The sequence below is a fragment of the Glossina fuscipes genome, unplaced genomic scaffold (assembly GCF_014805625.2).
Source record: "Glossina fuscipes isolate IAEA_lab_2018 unplaced genomic scaffold, Yale_Gfus_2 61, whole genome shotgun sequence".
Lineage (NCBI taxonomy): Eukaryota > Metazoa > Arthropoda > Insecta > Diptera > Glossinidae > Glossina > Glossina fuscipes.
In genome coordinates, this window is record NW_023998433.1 from 1,925,384 (window position 1) to 1,944,379 (window position 18,996).

General features: G+C 33.0%; 1 protein-coding gene across 4 annotated transcripts; it reads right to left on the reverse strand.

Moving 5' to 3' along the window:
* Nucleotides 1-531: 531 nt before the first annotated feature.
* Nucleotides 532-17,836, reverse strand: LOC119637779 (ubiquitin carboxyl-terminal hydrolase 32). 4 transcript variants are annotated; one of them, XM_038034060.1, is made up of 18 exons: nucleotides 17,428-17,836; nucleotides 16,441-16,675; nucleotides 16,094-16,370; nucleotides 15,807-16,035; nucleotides 15,536-15,732; nucleotides 15,289-15,469; nucleotides 14,476-14,745; nucleotides 14,172-14,410; nucleotides 13,990-14,110; nucleotides 12,913-13,905; nucleotides 12,545-12,838; nucleotides 12,062-12,471; nucleotides 3,550-4,136; nucleotides 3,316-3,485; nucleotides 3,058-3,248; nucleotides 2,791-2,976; nucleotides 2,030-2,713; nucleotides 532-1,966 (listed from the first exon to the last, which is right to left on the reverse strand). In XM_038034060.1, exons 1-18 carry the CDS (start codon nucleotides 17,483-17,485, stop codon nucleotides 1,688-1,690), a joined length of 5,601 nt encoding a protein of 1,866 aa, XP_037889988.1. In that variant the 5' UTR covers nucleotides 17,486-17,836; the 3' UTR covers nucleotides 532-1,687. The 4 variants fall into 4 exon arrangements, with proteins under 4 accessions (XP_037889988.1, XP_037889986.1, XP_037889989.1 ...); XM_038034058.1 differs by having other exon boundaries at nucleotides 12,545-12,850; nucleotides 17,428-17,835; XM_038034061.1 differs by having other exon boundaries at nucleotides 533-1,966; nucleotides 12,119-12,471; nucleotides 12,545-12,850; nucleotides 17,428-17,835.
* Between the last annotated feature and the right edge of the window lie 1,160 nt (nucleotides 17,837-18,996).

Consider the following 18,996-nt stretch of genomic DNA (forward strand, 5'->3'; position numbering starts at 1 on the left):
ATGGTCGATTTTCCTCATTTTTGCACATAAATAGCAGAGTTTCTCGTGAAGTAAATGTGGAAAATTTCGGCCATCCATGTTTTATAATTTGTGAGCGAAAAGCAACAAAAAAAATTCCTGTTTCGAAAAACGGAGCTCAGTTTACGTTTCACTTCGGGCTTATGTTCTGATCAATTTGGACCGTTTTCAATACCAATCTGCGCACAAGAACTTCCAATGTTCTTCCAAAATTTGAAGTCGATATCTTCGTTTTTGAGACGAGAGGAGTGTCAAATATACAGCACCCCAACGGACAGACACGGTTTAATCAATTTCCAATTTCATGCTAACCAAGAATATATATATATATATCCTTCATACGATCTCTAAAGCTCTCTTTTGGGCGTTGCGAACAACACGAGGAAATGAGTATGAATGAGAATACCCTTTTAAGAAAAAGTAGTTTACACAATATAAATAATAAAGAGCGTTTTTATTGATTCTTTTTTTTTTTTTTTTTTTTTTTTTTTTTTTTTTCAAAATACTGTAAAGCGTTTTAAATATACATACGATACATAAGTCTATTAATTGTAATAATCTTTATTAATCAACAACAAACGTTTCGTGTACCGCTGTTAAATTTGGTTTTGTTTTTATTGTAGACATATGTGATTTAAATGTTTTTATTGTACATAATAGGGAAAGCAAACAATATATTTTATTTTACATCTAGAATTCCGCGACTATAGGTCATCATTATTAAAGCAAAATACAAAAAACATAATGACATAGAATTGTAAATGGCGGTTTTTTTTTTTTATGATTATTACTTACATTTTAAATGCTAAGCACAAAAGTTCTTTGTCTACAATCCTTATCTCTTTTCCTTTTTTTTCTTCTAATTATTATTGTTCTGTAACAGACACTAAAAGCAATAAATAATATCAAAATATGTGTAGATGTTCGATTGTTTTATCAAATATTGACAATACCCTTTCTCGTTTAAACATATACAAAAACCACCCACTATATATACTTTAATCGTTCCATTAACAAATCCTAGCTTTTAATTGTTACACCATTTTGTTCTACAATATTACTACAATTTTTTGATTGACTAATAATAATAATAAGAATAATCCAAACAAAAAAAAAAAAAAAAAAAAAAACAATCGATTTCTTAAATTTAATATAAATCTTTAGTATCGCTTTTGTTGAAATTTCAGTGCAATAATTACTTTTGGTTATCTTTGTGTAGAAGTCTAGGAGACTTTTTAAGCTCAAGTTCCAACAAGATCATAAATGAAATCATGGGAACATAAAGCAGCGTGCATGCAATGTAAAAGCGAAAAGTTATTCTATGTTGGCTACTTTTAATTAATACAATTGTTAGTATTTGTAACGTTTTCCTCATATCAAACTTTTTGTTCGGATGGGAAAATAATTTTTATTTTAAATTTTTTTTTGCGTTTCTTGTAGAAAGTTTGCGATTATCAATATTTAGCTTTTTAAAGCTGGTTGGTGACCATGTTTATATTGCACTTGAAAAAGATTTTATAAATACCTATATAAAGTATAATTAAAACAGAAAAGAAAAAGTAAATTCAGCTAAAAAATTATTTAAAAAAGTAGATAATGACGGAAGTCACTAGGCAAGGCAAAAAGCCAAAATGATTTGCACTTCGCTTCTTTACATGAATGTTTTTTCTTATGATATTGCGCACATTTTTTTCAGATCATTTTCAGTTTCATCGATATCGAGGATACTCAAACCACCGTTATGTATCGCTTTACCTTCTATATTAGGCAAGTAAGGCTCATAATCGAGACCCTTGCGTTCATAAAATAATAAATATGCCGAGCTAGGATCAATATTCGGTTGACTGGAAATTTCCCGACAAGAGCTGTCATTGTAACAATACCAATTGCCATTGGTATTGGCAGCATATGAAACATAATGGCCGCCATTCAACATACCAGAATGCGACTGAAAAAAGCCAATTGTATTAAAATTATATTTAGTCAAACGGCAAAACTATTTTTCACTTACCACCACAGCATACAATCTATATTTAGGATCAAAATTATCTTCGCCCGCCCTTAATTTGTGTTGATGAAAATCTTCGAAAGCTCCATCGATTATAGGCGTCTTCGTAAGACTTGTGGAAATTAAACGTCTTCGTCGAGTCATTGTTTGAGTGTCTTCGATTTCATCGTTGCTTTGTAGATTATTTGCCATCATAGCTGAAACGTTATCAAGCACCTTCTCTTGGCCGTTTTCAATTTTTTGATTATCTTCCACCTTTCTATTAATGGTAATCGAATCGTTAAGGCATCCTACAATATTACTACAATTATCTAAAAGTTGTGTTTGATTTTGTAAATTAATGATATTGTTGACTTGTTCATTATTCACATCCGATAGTTGGCCATGCTTTATAATTAGGTCGCTAATCGAAGCAGATTCGTTGCCGTTAATGTTGCCTTGACTTTCTTGTGCAGTGAGCCCTTCGATAGGAAATTCTTCGTTCGTAGATTCCATTAACTCATTCTCTTCAGGAACAGATTCCGTAACTACTCGTATTTCTTGTAACTCACGATGTCGTAATACAGTTTCTTGAGGCACAGCAGCTAGATATGGCGTAGGATCAAAATTATCGAATGGGAAATGGACCACTTTCTGGGATTTCACCCACTTTCCATTAACACAATTGAAACGTTTCAAGTGCACAATCTATTTGATACACACATACATATAATTTAATATTTATTTATATATATATATATATATATATATATATATATATTTACCAGTATCGGTGGTAGTTTCCATATTTGTAATTTTTTAGTAGCTGGCTTTTTGCCTCTGCAATGGCCGCAGTGATACCATTGCTCTAATTTTTCCTCCGATGTGAAAGCTTTTAAGCAATGATTCAAATCCACAGGCTCAATTTGTTCTTTACGGCATATGGCTACAGTCTCATGATCTATCCAAAGCTACATACATATTCGATGTTATACAAAAAAATAAACTTGTTATGAAACCAATACAAATATATTATTGCGTTTATAGCTCACTCTCTCCAAGGTACATTGATATCTTAAATGTAAAGCCGTTGGATCCCAATCAATAGCAATCGTGAAATTCTCATTATTTTTCGGCACAAGTGATTGCGATTGTACAGAATCTCGATCATAGGTTTTTTTACCTTCTAAATTAGGCATGGAATCTGAATATTTTGTTAGCAGTTTTGGTGTGGAATTGTTACCTAGAATTTGTATTGCGATGCACGAATAAAAAAATAATCAAAAAGAAAATTGCTTTTAATCAATTACTTGTATTCAAATTGCTGTTACTGAATAAAAGGCCTTGTAAAACGTAATCATTGTTACAAGGTATTTCGCAGCCACGGCAAAAGTTCGACCAAGAACATAGTGCGCAAGTTAAACCATCACATTTTACGGCGCGCAAAGAGAAAGGAAAATCATATCCCAGACTGTCGTCACTATAAAAAATCGATAGATTGCGTTCGATAATATCCTAAATAAATAAAAAGGAGATAACCATACCAATCAGCTGCATGATTTGCCTGATCTGTAGATGCTGGCAGGGGGCTTAAGAGACGGCTCACTTGTAGCCACACCGCGCAATACAAATCCTTGTGAGTGCCACCTTCTAAATTTGGTATAATTAACGGTATACCGAATATGCTCGGTCGAGTTTTATGATGGGACAAAAAGTAACTGTCCTGGCGGGTTATTTTACGATGTACAGCCACTAAATATTTACCAACTTTGAAATGTTGTGATGGTACTCGTGAAAACACACCGTTGCCAACATCAGCTATAGAATTAATAGGCGGCAAATAATTTACACTTTCTGGGTGTAAATCGTGCGATATATACTTTTGTTTATCATCATCGTCCACATTGAGCCGACAAGGACAATCGCTCATACGTCTAAAGCTTTCATGTAATTCATCACCGCTAACTACTGCTTCATCATTGCAACTTTCTAGGGAATTTTCTTGGGAATGTATAGATGTTGTTGTTGCTGTTGACTCAGCTTTGCTTAATAACTTTGAGGCGGATATACGTTTTCGTAAAGTGCAATTAACAAATACATCTTCTGGACTGCGGCTTAAATGGGGCGAATGCTGCGAAAGTTACATAATAAGATAAGCAATTAGCAGTAGAAATCTCAGATAGAAAACAGGAAAAGATTATTAAGTTCGCCTTTGGACGAATCTTGCGCACCCACTACATCAGATTTCAACGTTTTTATTAAATTGTTTTTTTTTTTTTTTTTTTTCATTCTTCTTATCTTTCTAACTTTACATTGAAAAGAAAAGTGTTCACATTTCTCCATGAATACATGAAAACGAAGAATAGAATATATTTATCAATATATTGCATAATATCTACTCTCCAATTCATATGTTTGGATATAAGATAGGGTTCCTTCAGACGGCCATCCCTTTTCGTTTATTATTTTGGCGGTTATATGCTTTCATAATTTTTAAAATTATCCGTTTTTTTTTTTTGTCGAAATTTGCGTAGACTAACGTCACGCCAATTTTATCGTCATCGCGATGACAAATGAACAGTTGAACATTATATAGCACACTTCGGATCTTAGCATGCAATTAATGAGACTTCCGTATCAATACGTTAAATAAGAGGGTCGACGAAGAAAAAATGAACTGTCTGTCCAACATGATGATGCGAGTCCGTTAATTAAGAACGCGTTTTCAAAAAAATCGGCAATGCATTCATTGTCTTTAGCTTTCGGACATGTTGTAACATATATTCGACGAAAAATTGACGTTCAGTGAGGGACACCATTGAAGAAGCAAAACCTATATGATGATTTTCATTCTTCAGCAGTGGGTAGAAGAAGTAAAAAAGAAAAAAATATAAATAAAATATAAAAGATCAACGGAAATACAAATGCAGCTGCTTTATATACATTTATATACATTAGCTCATTGTTTTCATATCATATGAGCGCATATTAATATAAGCTTACTTGTGCTTTTATTGAAAAAGTGAAATTTTAATAAATTGAACGAAATCAACTTTTATATTTTGAAGCAAATTTAACAAGTATATATTATAGTATATATATTATATATACATACATATATATATATATATAAAATAATTATAGGAGGACCCACGCATAGATACGAGATTGTGAAACATTAAACTACGTTAAACGAGTTAACTGACAAATAATATTTGATTAAGAAATTATAAAAATTAATAAATTTCAACTGCAACGAAAACCAACTAACTGTTGATTAAACACAACCAATTCCATCTACCTAAGATTTTAAACAAATTTTCAAAAATAAATAACACTTTAAGTAGAGAACGTTTGTTTAAAGTAAGTGCTTCATCATTGAAATAAATATGGAATTTTTAGAAACTAAGCTACGTCTACGTTTATATTGAATAAGTGATAAAAAGTGTTTAGCTAAATTAAAAAGAAAAGTTCCAAGTAAAGCAACAATAACCGAAACACAAGAGTACAATTAACGAAAACCATAAAGAAAACTAACTACTAACGAGTAGCGGGAGCAATTAATAATATTAGGTGTACAAATAAATTTTTTTCCGTTGAAATTGTTTACTTCTGAAGGTACCGCGTTTTTCTGTGTTTTTAATTTGCATTAACTTGGAAGGAATTTCTGCAGCCGACGCTGCCGAAATGACCAAGTTGATTTGGAATCAAAATACAATGAGTTACGAAACGGTTAGAATATAGTTTGCGAAATGTTGAGCAAAAAAATTGTAATCTTGACAACGATTAAAATTCGCAGAGGTCTCTTCGTCTTTCTTTGCAACTTAGATTGAGAAGTTTTACTGCGTTAAATGAGTCATGACACCATAAATAATAATGGTGAATATTTCGATTAAGCTTTATAAGAAGTATATTTTAAATAAAATTGAATTTTATTTATCAACAAAGGGTCAGAATTCATTTGTACGCCTATTAACAATAAAAAATGAAAAAAACGGTTGCAATACGCTACTGAAAGTAAATGGTGTAAAACACTACCAAAACCACTTACTACTTAAACAAATTTATATTTAATATGTAGATAGATGTCTTGATTAAAAAAGAAACGATTTTCGTACTCCTTTCTTTTTACCGTATTCGATACTTTGATGCTTTGTAAAATGTCCACCTGCTAGTTGATTAAGTTACAGTGTACTAATACTATAAGTTAAGTTACATACGTTATTTCATTATTATTTTCTTTTACTAACTCGCACAAAAAAGGTTTTTTTTTTATATTCGCCATCGAAAAAAAAAGACATTCCATATTCGTTATAGGTACTCCATAATCCATACATGGATCCCTGGCAAGTGCAAGGCTTTAAATTTAGATGACCATGTCCGCGAGTTTAGCCTGGGGTCTGTTAATGTGAAAACCTAGATAGCAGAAATTTGGACTTTTTTGAACTTTTTAACTAAAATAAAGTTTTAAAATGGACCAGGTCTGATCGCAGTAAAATCAAATTAAATAAATTCCAGGCTACAGAAAATATTGATGTAAAAGTTAATACACAAACATTTTATCAGCCCATCGAAAGTTTCGGTGCAAAAATAATATCGATCCGCCAATTTATTCATTCATAATTAACAAAAAATTGCAACTTTATTTACTAATTTGAAATAATGAGCATTAGATGCTCGCGCCAAGGCGATTACTCTCTTTATTTGTTATGCTTTACGTCACTTAGTATATTGAGTTAGTGCGTATGTATGCAATATCCAGAAGGATTCCAGATAGATCCATTTTTTAAAACACCGATCGACTCATCATCTTACTTACTGGCTGGCTACTCTGTCTCTCTTGTATTCTTGTGTTCAGCCTAGAGGTCGCAAATTTTTTAGATATTTTGATGAAGCTTGGTAAAGCGATATGTTTTGGCCTAAAACGACAAACGCTATTGAAAATTGGTCGGATCGGGCCACTTTGTCGACCGCTTCTAATATAACGCTTTACTTTAAAGAGTCGTTATATGAATAGTTGTAGGACGCAGTGTAGGGTATTTAATGCGTTTCATTATAGTATTTTTAATTGTTCTATTTGAAGTTTTTGTTGTTTATTAGAAAATTTAATTTAGGGAATCAGGAATATCGGGAGAAATCTGGACAAATATATATTTATTTTTTTTTCCGCGATTAATCCTCGATATCTCCTTCTTTAAGATAATGGAAAGACCAGTTGACCACTCGAAACCAGTTTCGCAATGTACACTACTTTCATAACCGTTTGCTTCAAATTTTAGGTCAGACCTGCCATTATTGTTATGTTATAATTTCTTTAATTAATTTTGGGCGAATTATGTCTATTTTTATTTAAATTTTTCTCAGCGGAAGCGACAGGCGGACGAAGGGTAAATACATGGCTAAATCAATTCCGAATATTAAGCTTGAAAGTTGGAAGGCGTCACAAAAAAAAGCGATTTTTTAACCATTTTGTTGTTTAGAGGTAAACGTAACAAAGTAATAATATTCAAAGAGTTTATTGAGCATATATTTAAATATTAAAAACAAATTGCTATTTTTTATTATATATATGTAGTTGCCTGATCGTAAACTCATAGACAATCTAAAAAAACCATTAAAAAATCACTTAACTGAAATTCCTATAGCCAGTGCAAATTCGTAGATTTTATTTAAAAAATAGTCCTTTTTGTGTAATTGATAAATGTTTGAATGGCAAAAATTCAATTTTTGCCCGAAAAAAAAGTAATATTTTAGTAAGAAAGCATGAAAATTGTTGGCGATAAGCTGCTTGCTTATTAAAAAAATCGTGTTTTGAGGTAAACGGATTTAATTTAATGCTTTGAAATGTGTTATATGTAGATGTTCTTTTTTCGCCCAATGATTCTTTGCCATATTTTTCCCGTTAGTCAGCAATCGCAGAAGCATAAAGTTGTCAAACAAATATCGAACCGAGCTATATCATGCACAAATATTCATGCAAAATAGTAAATATAATGCCCTTCTCATATTGTTATAGTGTCAAGTAAGTAAGTAGTGTCTCACGCAACTTCGCTTCTCGTTTTTTCAAAATGATTTTGTGCACCTTTATTTTTGTGTCTGCAAAAAACTGACGAATTTCGGTGACTAGAGCGTTTAGCACCATCGATATCCATGCGACGACTGTGTTGAAAATTAGCAAACTATCTACAAAATTTACTTTTTTAATAGTCAACAGTCGCCATAATATCTTTCAAGCCGCCGCTAACCGTGACCATATTGTTTTTCATCAACAAGCAACGTCATTAATCAACACACGAAATTTAGGTTTTTCCTTGTCTTGTAAATTAGAAAACGTACGAATTGTAAACTAATGATCGCATTGTCGGGAAATTTTGGCGCGTATCGTTAGATGATCGATACTATCGAGAAATTATATGGGTCTATTAACAATGTTGCCATGTATATATATGTCACATCAGAGACGTTTTGAGTGATGGGATACTTTGCCCTCCCTGAAAAAAGATTGAGCTTGTAATAGGGTGCATCCACTTCATAAATGTAAATACTAGAATTTTTATCGAGACAGGCCATCTCCGGATAAATGATTATGCGGGCAAATTTAAATCAATTTTAGCTGCGTTAGCTCGCTGTCAAATTGTCATTTTTAACAGCTTTTTTGCCAGCAAATGTAATAAATTGCAAATTTTTCCTCATGTAACGTCTGTCCTTTGTCGTGCATAAATCACATATAAATTTACCAAGGTCCACAAATCAGGTTTAAGAATAACTTATTATCGTGCCGTTCGTTAACTGCTAAGAAAGAGAGAATATTTTAAAATAGAATGAATTTTCAATAATTTATACTAAATATTTATTAAAAAATTTGACTAAAATATGCGTATATATAAAGTAAGGGCCACCTAAAGGTTAAATGCAGAAACAGTTCCAACCTGCTACCTGCATTGCCCATAACTTTCATATTTTTACATCCACCAGGGAAGCGATTCAAATTTTTCTATTTATTTTGAAAATTGCATTGTAAAAATTTGATCATTTGTATCACATTAATAATGCATAAGAACCTTAAAAAACAATTCGAACAATATTACTTGTTTAAGAAGGTTGGATTGATCGTGACGCAGTAGCAGTATGTAAACAAAGATATATATATATATATATTTCCATATCGCCAGTAGCTCACCCTCTTGCGGTCAGGAATTCCCTTCCGAACAAAAGTTTTTACCTTCCTTTGTGCTAAAAGCTGAATTAAAAAAAAATGTTTTGAATTTGTGCAGAGGCATCGCAACATAAAGGTGAGTTTTCAATTTTTATAAAGGCTAATTTCCTGCTTTATATTACTGCAATGTTAAAGGGTAACATCATCTTCTTTTGGGATTCTTGCTTTTTTAGCTTAAACAATTCCTAACCTATTGAGAGATAATATAATTATGTGGAAGGCAAGATAATAAATGGTCCAAGACGTTTCTTTCTGAAACATACAACAGTCGCTTTTTCACTGTTTTAAAATTTAATTTCTTTTGATAAAACTTGCTTGTCGGCTTTCGAGCCGTTTCTTCACCAAAAAAAAAAAACGAGATTTTGAGTCCCATTCTTGGGAAATGAGTGGTTACTTTTGTTCGCAGCCCAAGAATTTCACTTTAATCTTAGAGAACTTATGATAGAGCCACAATTTATTATACTGATCGATCCAGAATCATCTTCTGAATCGTTTTAAGCTTGCCTGTTCGTCTAATGTCTATCCATCAGACTACAAGTTGCAATTTTCGAGATTACATTAGTACTTTCTGCCCAAGGATGAACGCTATGGAAAATGAATTACACCACGGCAACATAACGCACCATTGAAAAGAATCTATGCATGAGATGAAATTTCAATTTTTAATTTCCCGACGAAAATCGCTGAGTGATAGAATTTTGGGGTATTGAAAGAAATTATGTGACAAGTTTGGATACGCTGACTTTTTCAATTCCATTCTCTTCAAAAGTGGATCTTTATATGGCAGCAAAGTTCAATTTTTAGTGCTTTGCGATAAAGATAAGTCATAAGATGTCTGACAAAAAAAAAAAAAGAAAAAAATGACAAAGAATTAAAAATAATAAATTTGGACCAGGTTAGTAGACATTGTGGGCCCGCTCTCTTGAGCACGATGCCTTGGTTTTTGTTTAAGTTAGATTGAAAAATGGGTTGGCATCATATGGTCAACGTGTAGGGTAAACACAGAAACGCGTTATAGGCGCCGTATCGAGAGGATTGTGATTATATTAAATAAAATCTAACCATAGTTTATATACGAATAAAATCTATTGATAATGCTCGCGTCCTAAGACTATGCGATACCATCATTTTCTATAATCAAAACGCGGACAAGTTATATTTGATATTAGAGCAATGTGAAATCGAAATATTAATAAATATTGTCATTTTACTTTTAAAAATATATTTAGGAAAATAACACTATTCTTAGTCACCACAGAGTTATATTAGTCTTAACAGAAAATTTCTCTTAGGGGCAAAGCATCTCCTTTCCGTAGCACTGGACTGGTAAAACTATTGAAATTTACGTAAAATTCTCTTTTATATACATGACTTATATACCCTATGAAGTACAAGGATATATTAACTTAGCGCAGTTGTATGTAACACCCAGAAGCACTTGAAATAGACCCATGTTTTATTATACCGACCGAACCAGAAACACTATCTGAATCGATCTAAGCTTGTCTGTCTTGTATTCTGGTGGTGAGCTTACAAGTTGCAATATTTGTGATGTTTTAGTCCAAGGACGAAAGCCATTAAAAATGGTTTGGATCGGAGCACTTTTTCAATCGCTTCCAGTATAACATCTTATTTCAAAGAATTGTTATATTAATAACTCTAGAATGGTGGAGGATATTTAATGGTGGGCAGTGGCACACTATAATGTATTTATTTGTTGTTTCTTCAATTCTTAATTACTTGTCAAAAATTTTCCCAACAATTTTTAAAGTACAATTTATTGTAAAGAAAGAATATTTCGAAACTTGGACTTTGTCCAGGTATTTGTAGCACAATTACCGTCAAACTTAATTTTTTATTATGACAGAAAGTCTATTTTCAACGTATAAGAGGAACAAATATTGATTAATAAGAAGCGAAAGCTGCGCTTATTGCCACGAATACATATATATAGCTATATTTTGTGTAAGAAAAACTGGCCTGTGATTAACAAACTTAATAGTTTTGCCCTATTAGGTATGCCGCTTACTGTCGCGCTCTCTTTTGAATAGATAACCCTACTCACAAAAATGATCCATATAAACATCTACAATTTTCTAAATATCTTGAAGGTATGCACATTTGTATGTCCGACCATATTGAAGCAAATACCATACTTGCGGTGAGTTCTTCTTAAAAAGAAACTGCTCTGCCCTTAGTGACACAAAAAAACCTGCAAAGCATTATGCATTTCTCAAACATATGAAGCTTTCAATGTTCTTTCTTGTTACCTGAAGACTAATTGAACTAATCTAGTACATTAAAAGAAAATGAAGAAGAGATAATAACTATAATATCTTCCAAAATCTTAGTCTTCACCTACTCTACTCCTTTAGATTGCTACTTATTCCGTCAAATGATACATTTTTTTTTAGAAAAATGGGGAGAGTTAAAAAAAAAAAAAAACTACATCTGTAAATATTGAAGGCTATCTGTCTTTGGCAACCGTCATAAAAGTTGGTGAAGAAAAATTTCCAATGAAGCGTATTGCTTTGAATAATTCATTTTTGATGTTTTACTTTACATTTTCTGACTTTGTGGTTGCAACATTCTCATTATTAAGCAGAATGCTCAGTATATGACGCTACACTAGATTGGATTGTTCAACAATAAGAGGGATAACGTGCATCCTGTTTTAACATACGGCAGATATTGCATCACTAAGTCGTACACAAACTTTGTTTTTTACATTAAAAAAAAGAAAAGGATATATAAGTTTATAATTGACAATATTAGAATATAGATATGGTCTACAATATTAAATATAAAATGTTTAATTTTAAATTATTTTATAGCCATACCTTGAAGCACAAAAGATTCTGTGGCATGCACATAGTGTTTCCAAAGCACCGCCTTACCTTCGTTGGTACCTGCACATCTTCGTCTTCTTCATCTTCATCATCTGCAGCAATACAAATAGTATTTGGCACACTATTTAGTTTGTTTTGATAACACTTAGTTGGTATAGATGCTATCGTGGTTACTGCTGTTGTATCAACTGGCAGTGACTCGTCATCGTCAACATTCAAAGGAGGGATGACGTTATGTTTATCATTAGCATTTATTGCTGTTGTTGTTAATGTACAGTTATTCGCATTTGTAACATTGGAGGCGTTGTTAATATTATTGTTATTGATATTATTATTATTGTTATTGGTAGCGGTGGTGAGCATATTCAAAGAAGGATAAAAATCTTGTGTAGTCAAAATAACTAAAATATTAACAAAATATTTGCACATAAGTTATTCTGATACACTCACTGGATTGCAGCTACAAAATATTACCTGAATTCCTTTGTATGTCCTTAAGACCTTTTTCTATATTAACAGCCAATGTCGAGCTGGATCTTGAACGATCCGAACTTTCCTCTGGCAGTTGGTAAACGTAAAGTTCTTTGGCTGAAGAAGATCGTATTTTTTCGTCATCCGAGAATACGTGCCTTATTTGTGAATTCCAAACTTCACAAATTAACATGAAGTTAGGATTTAGATGGCAATATGGGGCAAGTTGTCGTTTCACGTCAAAATATTTAGATTCTGAATTCAAACGTAAACCATACTTAGTGGGTATAGAACCATCTAAAAGCATAACTTAAAAGCAAAGAATACCCTTTAGCATTTCTCATCTCTTTGTTTTTTTTTTACTTACACACCTAGCACTTCAAAGTAAATGTAATTTTCTACAGGCAAAGGCAAACTGAGTAGACTGAAGGGATCAAAGCGCACGGATTCGCGACCGCAACACAAACAACTGACTTTGGATTTCAATTGACCATAGAACAAATCAATAATTATTGATTGATTGCGTGCGTGATGCTGTGCCCAGGCCTCGGCAGCAACAATTTTATCTGGTCTACCATTGGAATCTCGAAGTTCGCTGTACGGTTTATCCATAACACGGTTTAAGTCCTCATGTAAAGCATCTAAAAACCATTCAAGTAATTCCTGGGAGTCGTGCTGTCCACCTCCGGCAAACTGGGGCGCATGCTTGGTAACGCAAAATCGCAATTTCAGAGGTGCCACAGATCTAGTGGTAGCACTCCAAACTTCTTTTAACAGTTCTCCATAACGCGTGGCTAAATGGCCACGCGTTCCCAACTTATTTGTAGTATTTAATTCAAACATATGCATGTTCCGACGGAAGTACTGCGCCAACGGTTGAGTGTTGAATAAAACTTGCAAAGCAGCATTCATAAAGCAAGTATTTCCTAAGTTATGCAAACCGGTTGCACCAGGCACCTGTACGGACATAATTGAGGTACGTGTAAGGCGGCGATCATTAATTATGCTATTACCACCCGACTGAGTTAGGGTTAGTGATCCTAATTCTTCGGGCCAAGTTTGATCTTTATTCCGTATTTCCAAAAGTACTTGATCGTTATCTTTAATTAAAAGTTCTTTCAACATCATGCTGTCCTCTTCCAACAGAATAGCACTATTGTCGAGAGAGCCTTGAGGTATATGCCACAAACGTACGTCTTCCGTTCGTAAACGCAATTGTTCACATAGAAACGTGCCTACCTGTTGCACTGTAGCTAATCGACTGAAAGCAGCTGTGTAGGCCAAATAGCGTTTAGGTGGCTGCAAAACACTGGAGGCCGAAATAGCAGCAAAACCGCCACTTGTAGCCATAACACCATAACCTCCTATAAACAAAAATTTAACATCCTTATCCAAATGGAATACACGAACAAAAAAAAATAATTAAATTTTTTTAGTATTATTTTTACCTGACACCGATCCCCAATTATTGACCGATTGATTTTGCGGTATGTTTTGGTGTAATAATATTCTTAAATGTAAGGGATATAATTCCAATTCAACATCAGGCGAATTAGGTGGTTGTATGACCTGGATGATTACGCATAGTAACGAAGAAAACTTTTGTTTTATTATATTATATTATACCAACCTGTCGGGGCAACGGCAAATTGTCGCCATACCAACGATTCAAGGCTTTCCATAAAGATTTGGGTACTAATTCAAAGTCATGATTTTGTACTAAAGGACAATCTTTCTTCAAATGGCCACCTTCACCAGTAAGTGTGCGCACATTTTTATACTGGTTTGGTGTTACTAGACTCATGTTATCTATGGGGCCAGGACGAGAGCCTAAATGTCGACCAGTAGAAATGCCACTGCTTGCGGATCCTGAAAATAAAACAGAGAATTTCTTGCGCTTTGAGTACTTAAGGCTTTTATATAAGTTTTCGTACCCAAGCTGCAATTATCAGCTATTATAATTTGGTCACCAACAGACTCCAAAGAATTAGTGTTGAAACTTTCGTCGCATACTAAAGCCTCATCTATGCCGCAATTAAAATTTGAACCACGTTGGCCAGCGTTCGACCGTTTGCAATAATCGCAATAGTTGGTGGTATTGCTTGTATATTGCAACCAATTCAACCACCAATCACGTGATACCAAATACCAAAATTGACCGACACGGTATTTCCGTTTTTCCTCTCGTTCAAGCCAACCACGCACTAAAACAATTCACAAAATTATATACTTATCCAAATTTTTTATATCTACCACCTCTACGTCAAGAAAACAAAAAAAAAACGAAAATTAAAAGTTTATAGGGCCTTTTAGGATGTTGAGAACATTTTGAAAAAAAAAATTAAAGTTAGAATAGAACGTGGCCGATTTATTTCCCTTTTTATACACCTTCGACGAAAAATCAAATTTCTTTAGCCTTTGAAAGTGAAGATGCTCTCAGTTTATATTACAATGCAGACGTTATTCTTACGTTATACTGTTTCCTGACCGATTCGGTCTTCTCTCGATGCCACCCAGTCTACGTGGACTTATTAATTCTTGCGAACGGACGATTGCTTACTATACCCGTTCACACAAAGTGACGAAGTCGATTGGTCTAAGTCAATTCAAACTTTGATACACATGAAGAATTTATAAGGTCCTATGGGTATTACAAACGTTTGTATTGGCAAAATAAATATATTTCCACCCTTTGGTGGTCAGTATAGAAAAGAGGTTGATATAAAAATGATTTGCATTTTCCCTACCTATATCACACTCCATGTGGCGGCATTGAGGCCACAGACCAAACACAATATGACACACTTCGAATATCAAATCCAAGAATGGTTGCAACAACTTCAAATTGCTTTCCACATTCCACATCATAAAGTCCTCGGCTGTTAAACTGACATTGAATTCATTCACTGAATTTTTTTCCTCGTTTATCTGAGAATTAGAAATTGAATACAAAGATCCCTCTTTCTTGCGACTTATTACATAGAACTTGTTTACCTCGGTTTGAGGCTGTTGTCCACTGTTTTTGACCGCAAAATTTGCAATATCTTTTAAAGCTTCTTCCCTGTTTACATCTTTGTACATATCGTCGTTTCGATTTTCTTTGGCTACGAATAACAGAACATTAATCATTTGCAATGTTTCCTTGCAGTTTAAAACACCGTCGCGGTCTACATCAAATATTTTAAAACAGACTGAAAAAATAGATAAAACAAATAATAAACGAAAGTCGTTAAAGCCCTCATATAATAAGTCTTCTCAGGCTTACATCTTGTTCTCTCTACACTTGGGCCACGACAAGCTGCACTAACGCCACAGCACAATTCTTTAAAATCAATGTGACCATCCCAATTTTCATCAAATGAATTAAACAAGCCCAGTAGAGCATTTTTCGGTATTGGAGGACTGAGCAAAGGCCCTATAAGCTGTAAATCTAATTGGCCGTTGGGAGATGAGTTCTTCAAGCGCCAAAACTCTTTCTCTAAATCGCCAATATCCTAAAACCAATAAAGAAATGGTTATAAAGCACGATTATATTACCAATTATAAAATAACTTTTTCTTCCAAATGTGTCACTCCTGCTAAACTTTGATAGAATGTTGGCGTTTCCAACTCTGAAGTTAAGCTTATGCAATTATCGGATAATAGCCATTTGGCCAGAACTGTAGAGTTTCGATTTCTTAAAATCCAAGCTTCGAATTGCTCAAAATTTATACGATCAGCCTGGGCGAATAGTGAGGCACTTTCATGTAGATGCAAATTAATAGCTTTGCAAAAATCGATCTTCAGTATATATGAACCAGAGTCGTTACAATATAGATTCCATAAAAATCTACATTCAAAAGTGAAAAACAAATAAGCATATTAAATAATACTATTTTTGTTGTACTATAATTACGTACTTTGTTTTTTCTTCTTCAGTTCCCCTAGTTATCAATACTAAGCCGCAAAGTAAATCTTTGAAAGAAATTCCTTTCGATGTACCGCCACACGCGGTGTATAATAAATCTGTCACATTAGCCGGCACGCCTTCGCATAGGACGTCTTGTTGGAATGCATTACGGCTCAGGTACAAACGACCAACACCAGCTGATTTTTTAAAAGCATCTTTTAGACGTCTGAATTCAGCTTCTGATACTATAGGGAATATTAATAATAATAGCAGCATTAAACAATGAGTCACTTTTGTTTTTCATAATTAATTTTAATTGTAAAAAATCATTGCGCCATATTGTGCGATTTATGTCAATACAAATAAAAAAGTTTACAAGACATAAATAAAACATAGCGCGCATCTTTTAAGTTCCTATTTCCCCCACGATGCTTAACGTTCCAAATGTAATGTGCTCATTCTTCACTTTATTTAAATTAATCGAAAATTCCTGTAAAACTGTATTCTAAGCAATCTCAGAGAGGCATAAAAAAGCGAAAGAAAATTAACGCTATTAATTAATAAAGACATAAAGCTAGATGCGTATTAACTTAGCTAATCTCTCTCGTACACGAAATAAGAAAATATACTTTTCAAACGTCTCTAAACAGTACAAAATAAAAAAAGTAAATAAATAAGAGGAAAAAAAAAAAAAAGAAAACATAAATAAATAAAGGAAAACAATTGTTAAATAAAACGAGAAAAGGGGAAAAATGAAAAACAACAAACAAGTGCATTTTTGTGACGTCACACTTGCAATGGACAAAAGAAAAATTTATAGAAATTTTTAAGTTAAAATCGCAAAAACATGAACACATTGTTTGCAAATCACCAAAAAAGTTTTTTCTAAATAATTTTTTGCACTCAAATCGTTTTATTGTCTGTCTACTTTTTAATCACTCTATAATCGATTTCTTTATTATGCACATATGTTTTTTTTTTCTGTTAAAACACTTGCCTCTTTTAATTGCATCTTCGTAATTAATGCACGATTGTTTGGATTCCTTTGCACCCATTATTAGGCGTCATCAACACTAGCGATGGACTTATAGATAATTCACATAAATCTCCGGATAATTTTCTGCCCTACCGAGCAGTGTTCATACACCTATTGACGTACTACGTCTATTTTTCTTTTCCTCTACTTGTATTCCCGTTGGCGTGCTCAATTATAAATACACGCATAGAGCGAGAATCATCATAATTTCATGTATAATTGTAACTATTTTGTAAATTTACGGTATTGGTAAAAAATTCTCTTTTTATAAACTCATTTTACTTTCGTTAATCAAAACAACTTTGAAAATGCGAAAAATTCTTTATAAGAAAATTCTTGTGAATTTTTTTACTGCACACTAATTAGTATTGCCATGAGAAATTATTTATCCTATTCTGCAGATATTGATGATTTTATTGTGGCTGATATTATTTTTATTGTAATTGGTCTCGCGATATGATGTCTATTGAAATTGACTATTGTTCCAACGGCAATAACGTTAATGTTGGTCCATGTGATTTAAAAAGAAAAGGCATTTTCGTCTCTTGTTATATGCTTCTCTCTCCTATTTTCCTTGCTTGTGTTGCTTTCCATTTGATGGAAAGACAATTCGTTTTGTATTTTAAAAGTGTTGTCTTCGTGTCCCTTACACGTTGTCTCCTTAGAAACTACGAAATTATATTGAAATTTTAACATTATCCCGAAGATAGATCATTCAGATAGTTAAGCGAAATGACATTGTCTTTCAAGCTTGATCTGTGAACATCGACACAATAAACACTTGAATAATTGTCTCACGATTCGATCAAAAATTAACTGGTTACAAGGACCGTACGTTGTTGTTGAATAAAATTTTTCACAAGTACCAAGTATTGAAAAGAAAAAGAAGATAAGAGTGTTATTTTAAAATGCTTGTAATGTAAATAAATGAAGGCATCGCTAGATAAAATAGTTTATGTAAATTTGTATTTCCCCCGAAATTCCTTTAAAACTTTAAAATTTAAAATTGCTGCTATTTTCTTGCATTGCGTGATACTCTTTTATATAATAGTGGTAAATAAAAAATTTCATTGAAAATTTCTTGCTTTTCTCTATGCACCGAACTTGATGCAAAGCGTGTAGGATTTTCTCGTATTCATTATTTTATTTTCGGCATTCATCCGCTCAGTTCATTTTACGGCACATTTATTTGTTTAGATATCTTTCCTTCCATTATAGGCAAAGACATTTACGGACGTTAGTCCTCAGGTTACCCACTAGTGCATTTAAGCGATAACTAATTGAAATTTTGTGCAGTGTGAACTGTCATCCGAATATTTCTTTGACAGAAGGAATATTTATTCACGCCCAAGAAAGTGTTTACATTATAATAAAGTGTTTTCCGGACGAAATCAGATTTATTGTATCGACTTCGACAGTCAAATCTTTTTGGCATAGTCCAACTCCACTCAACAAACAAAAAAAAGAAAAGTCAAATCTATAGACAAATAAATATTTTTTCGCGGAAGATTTAAAATTATTATTATTATT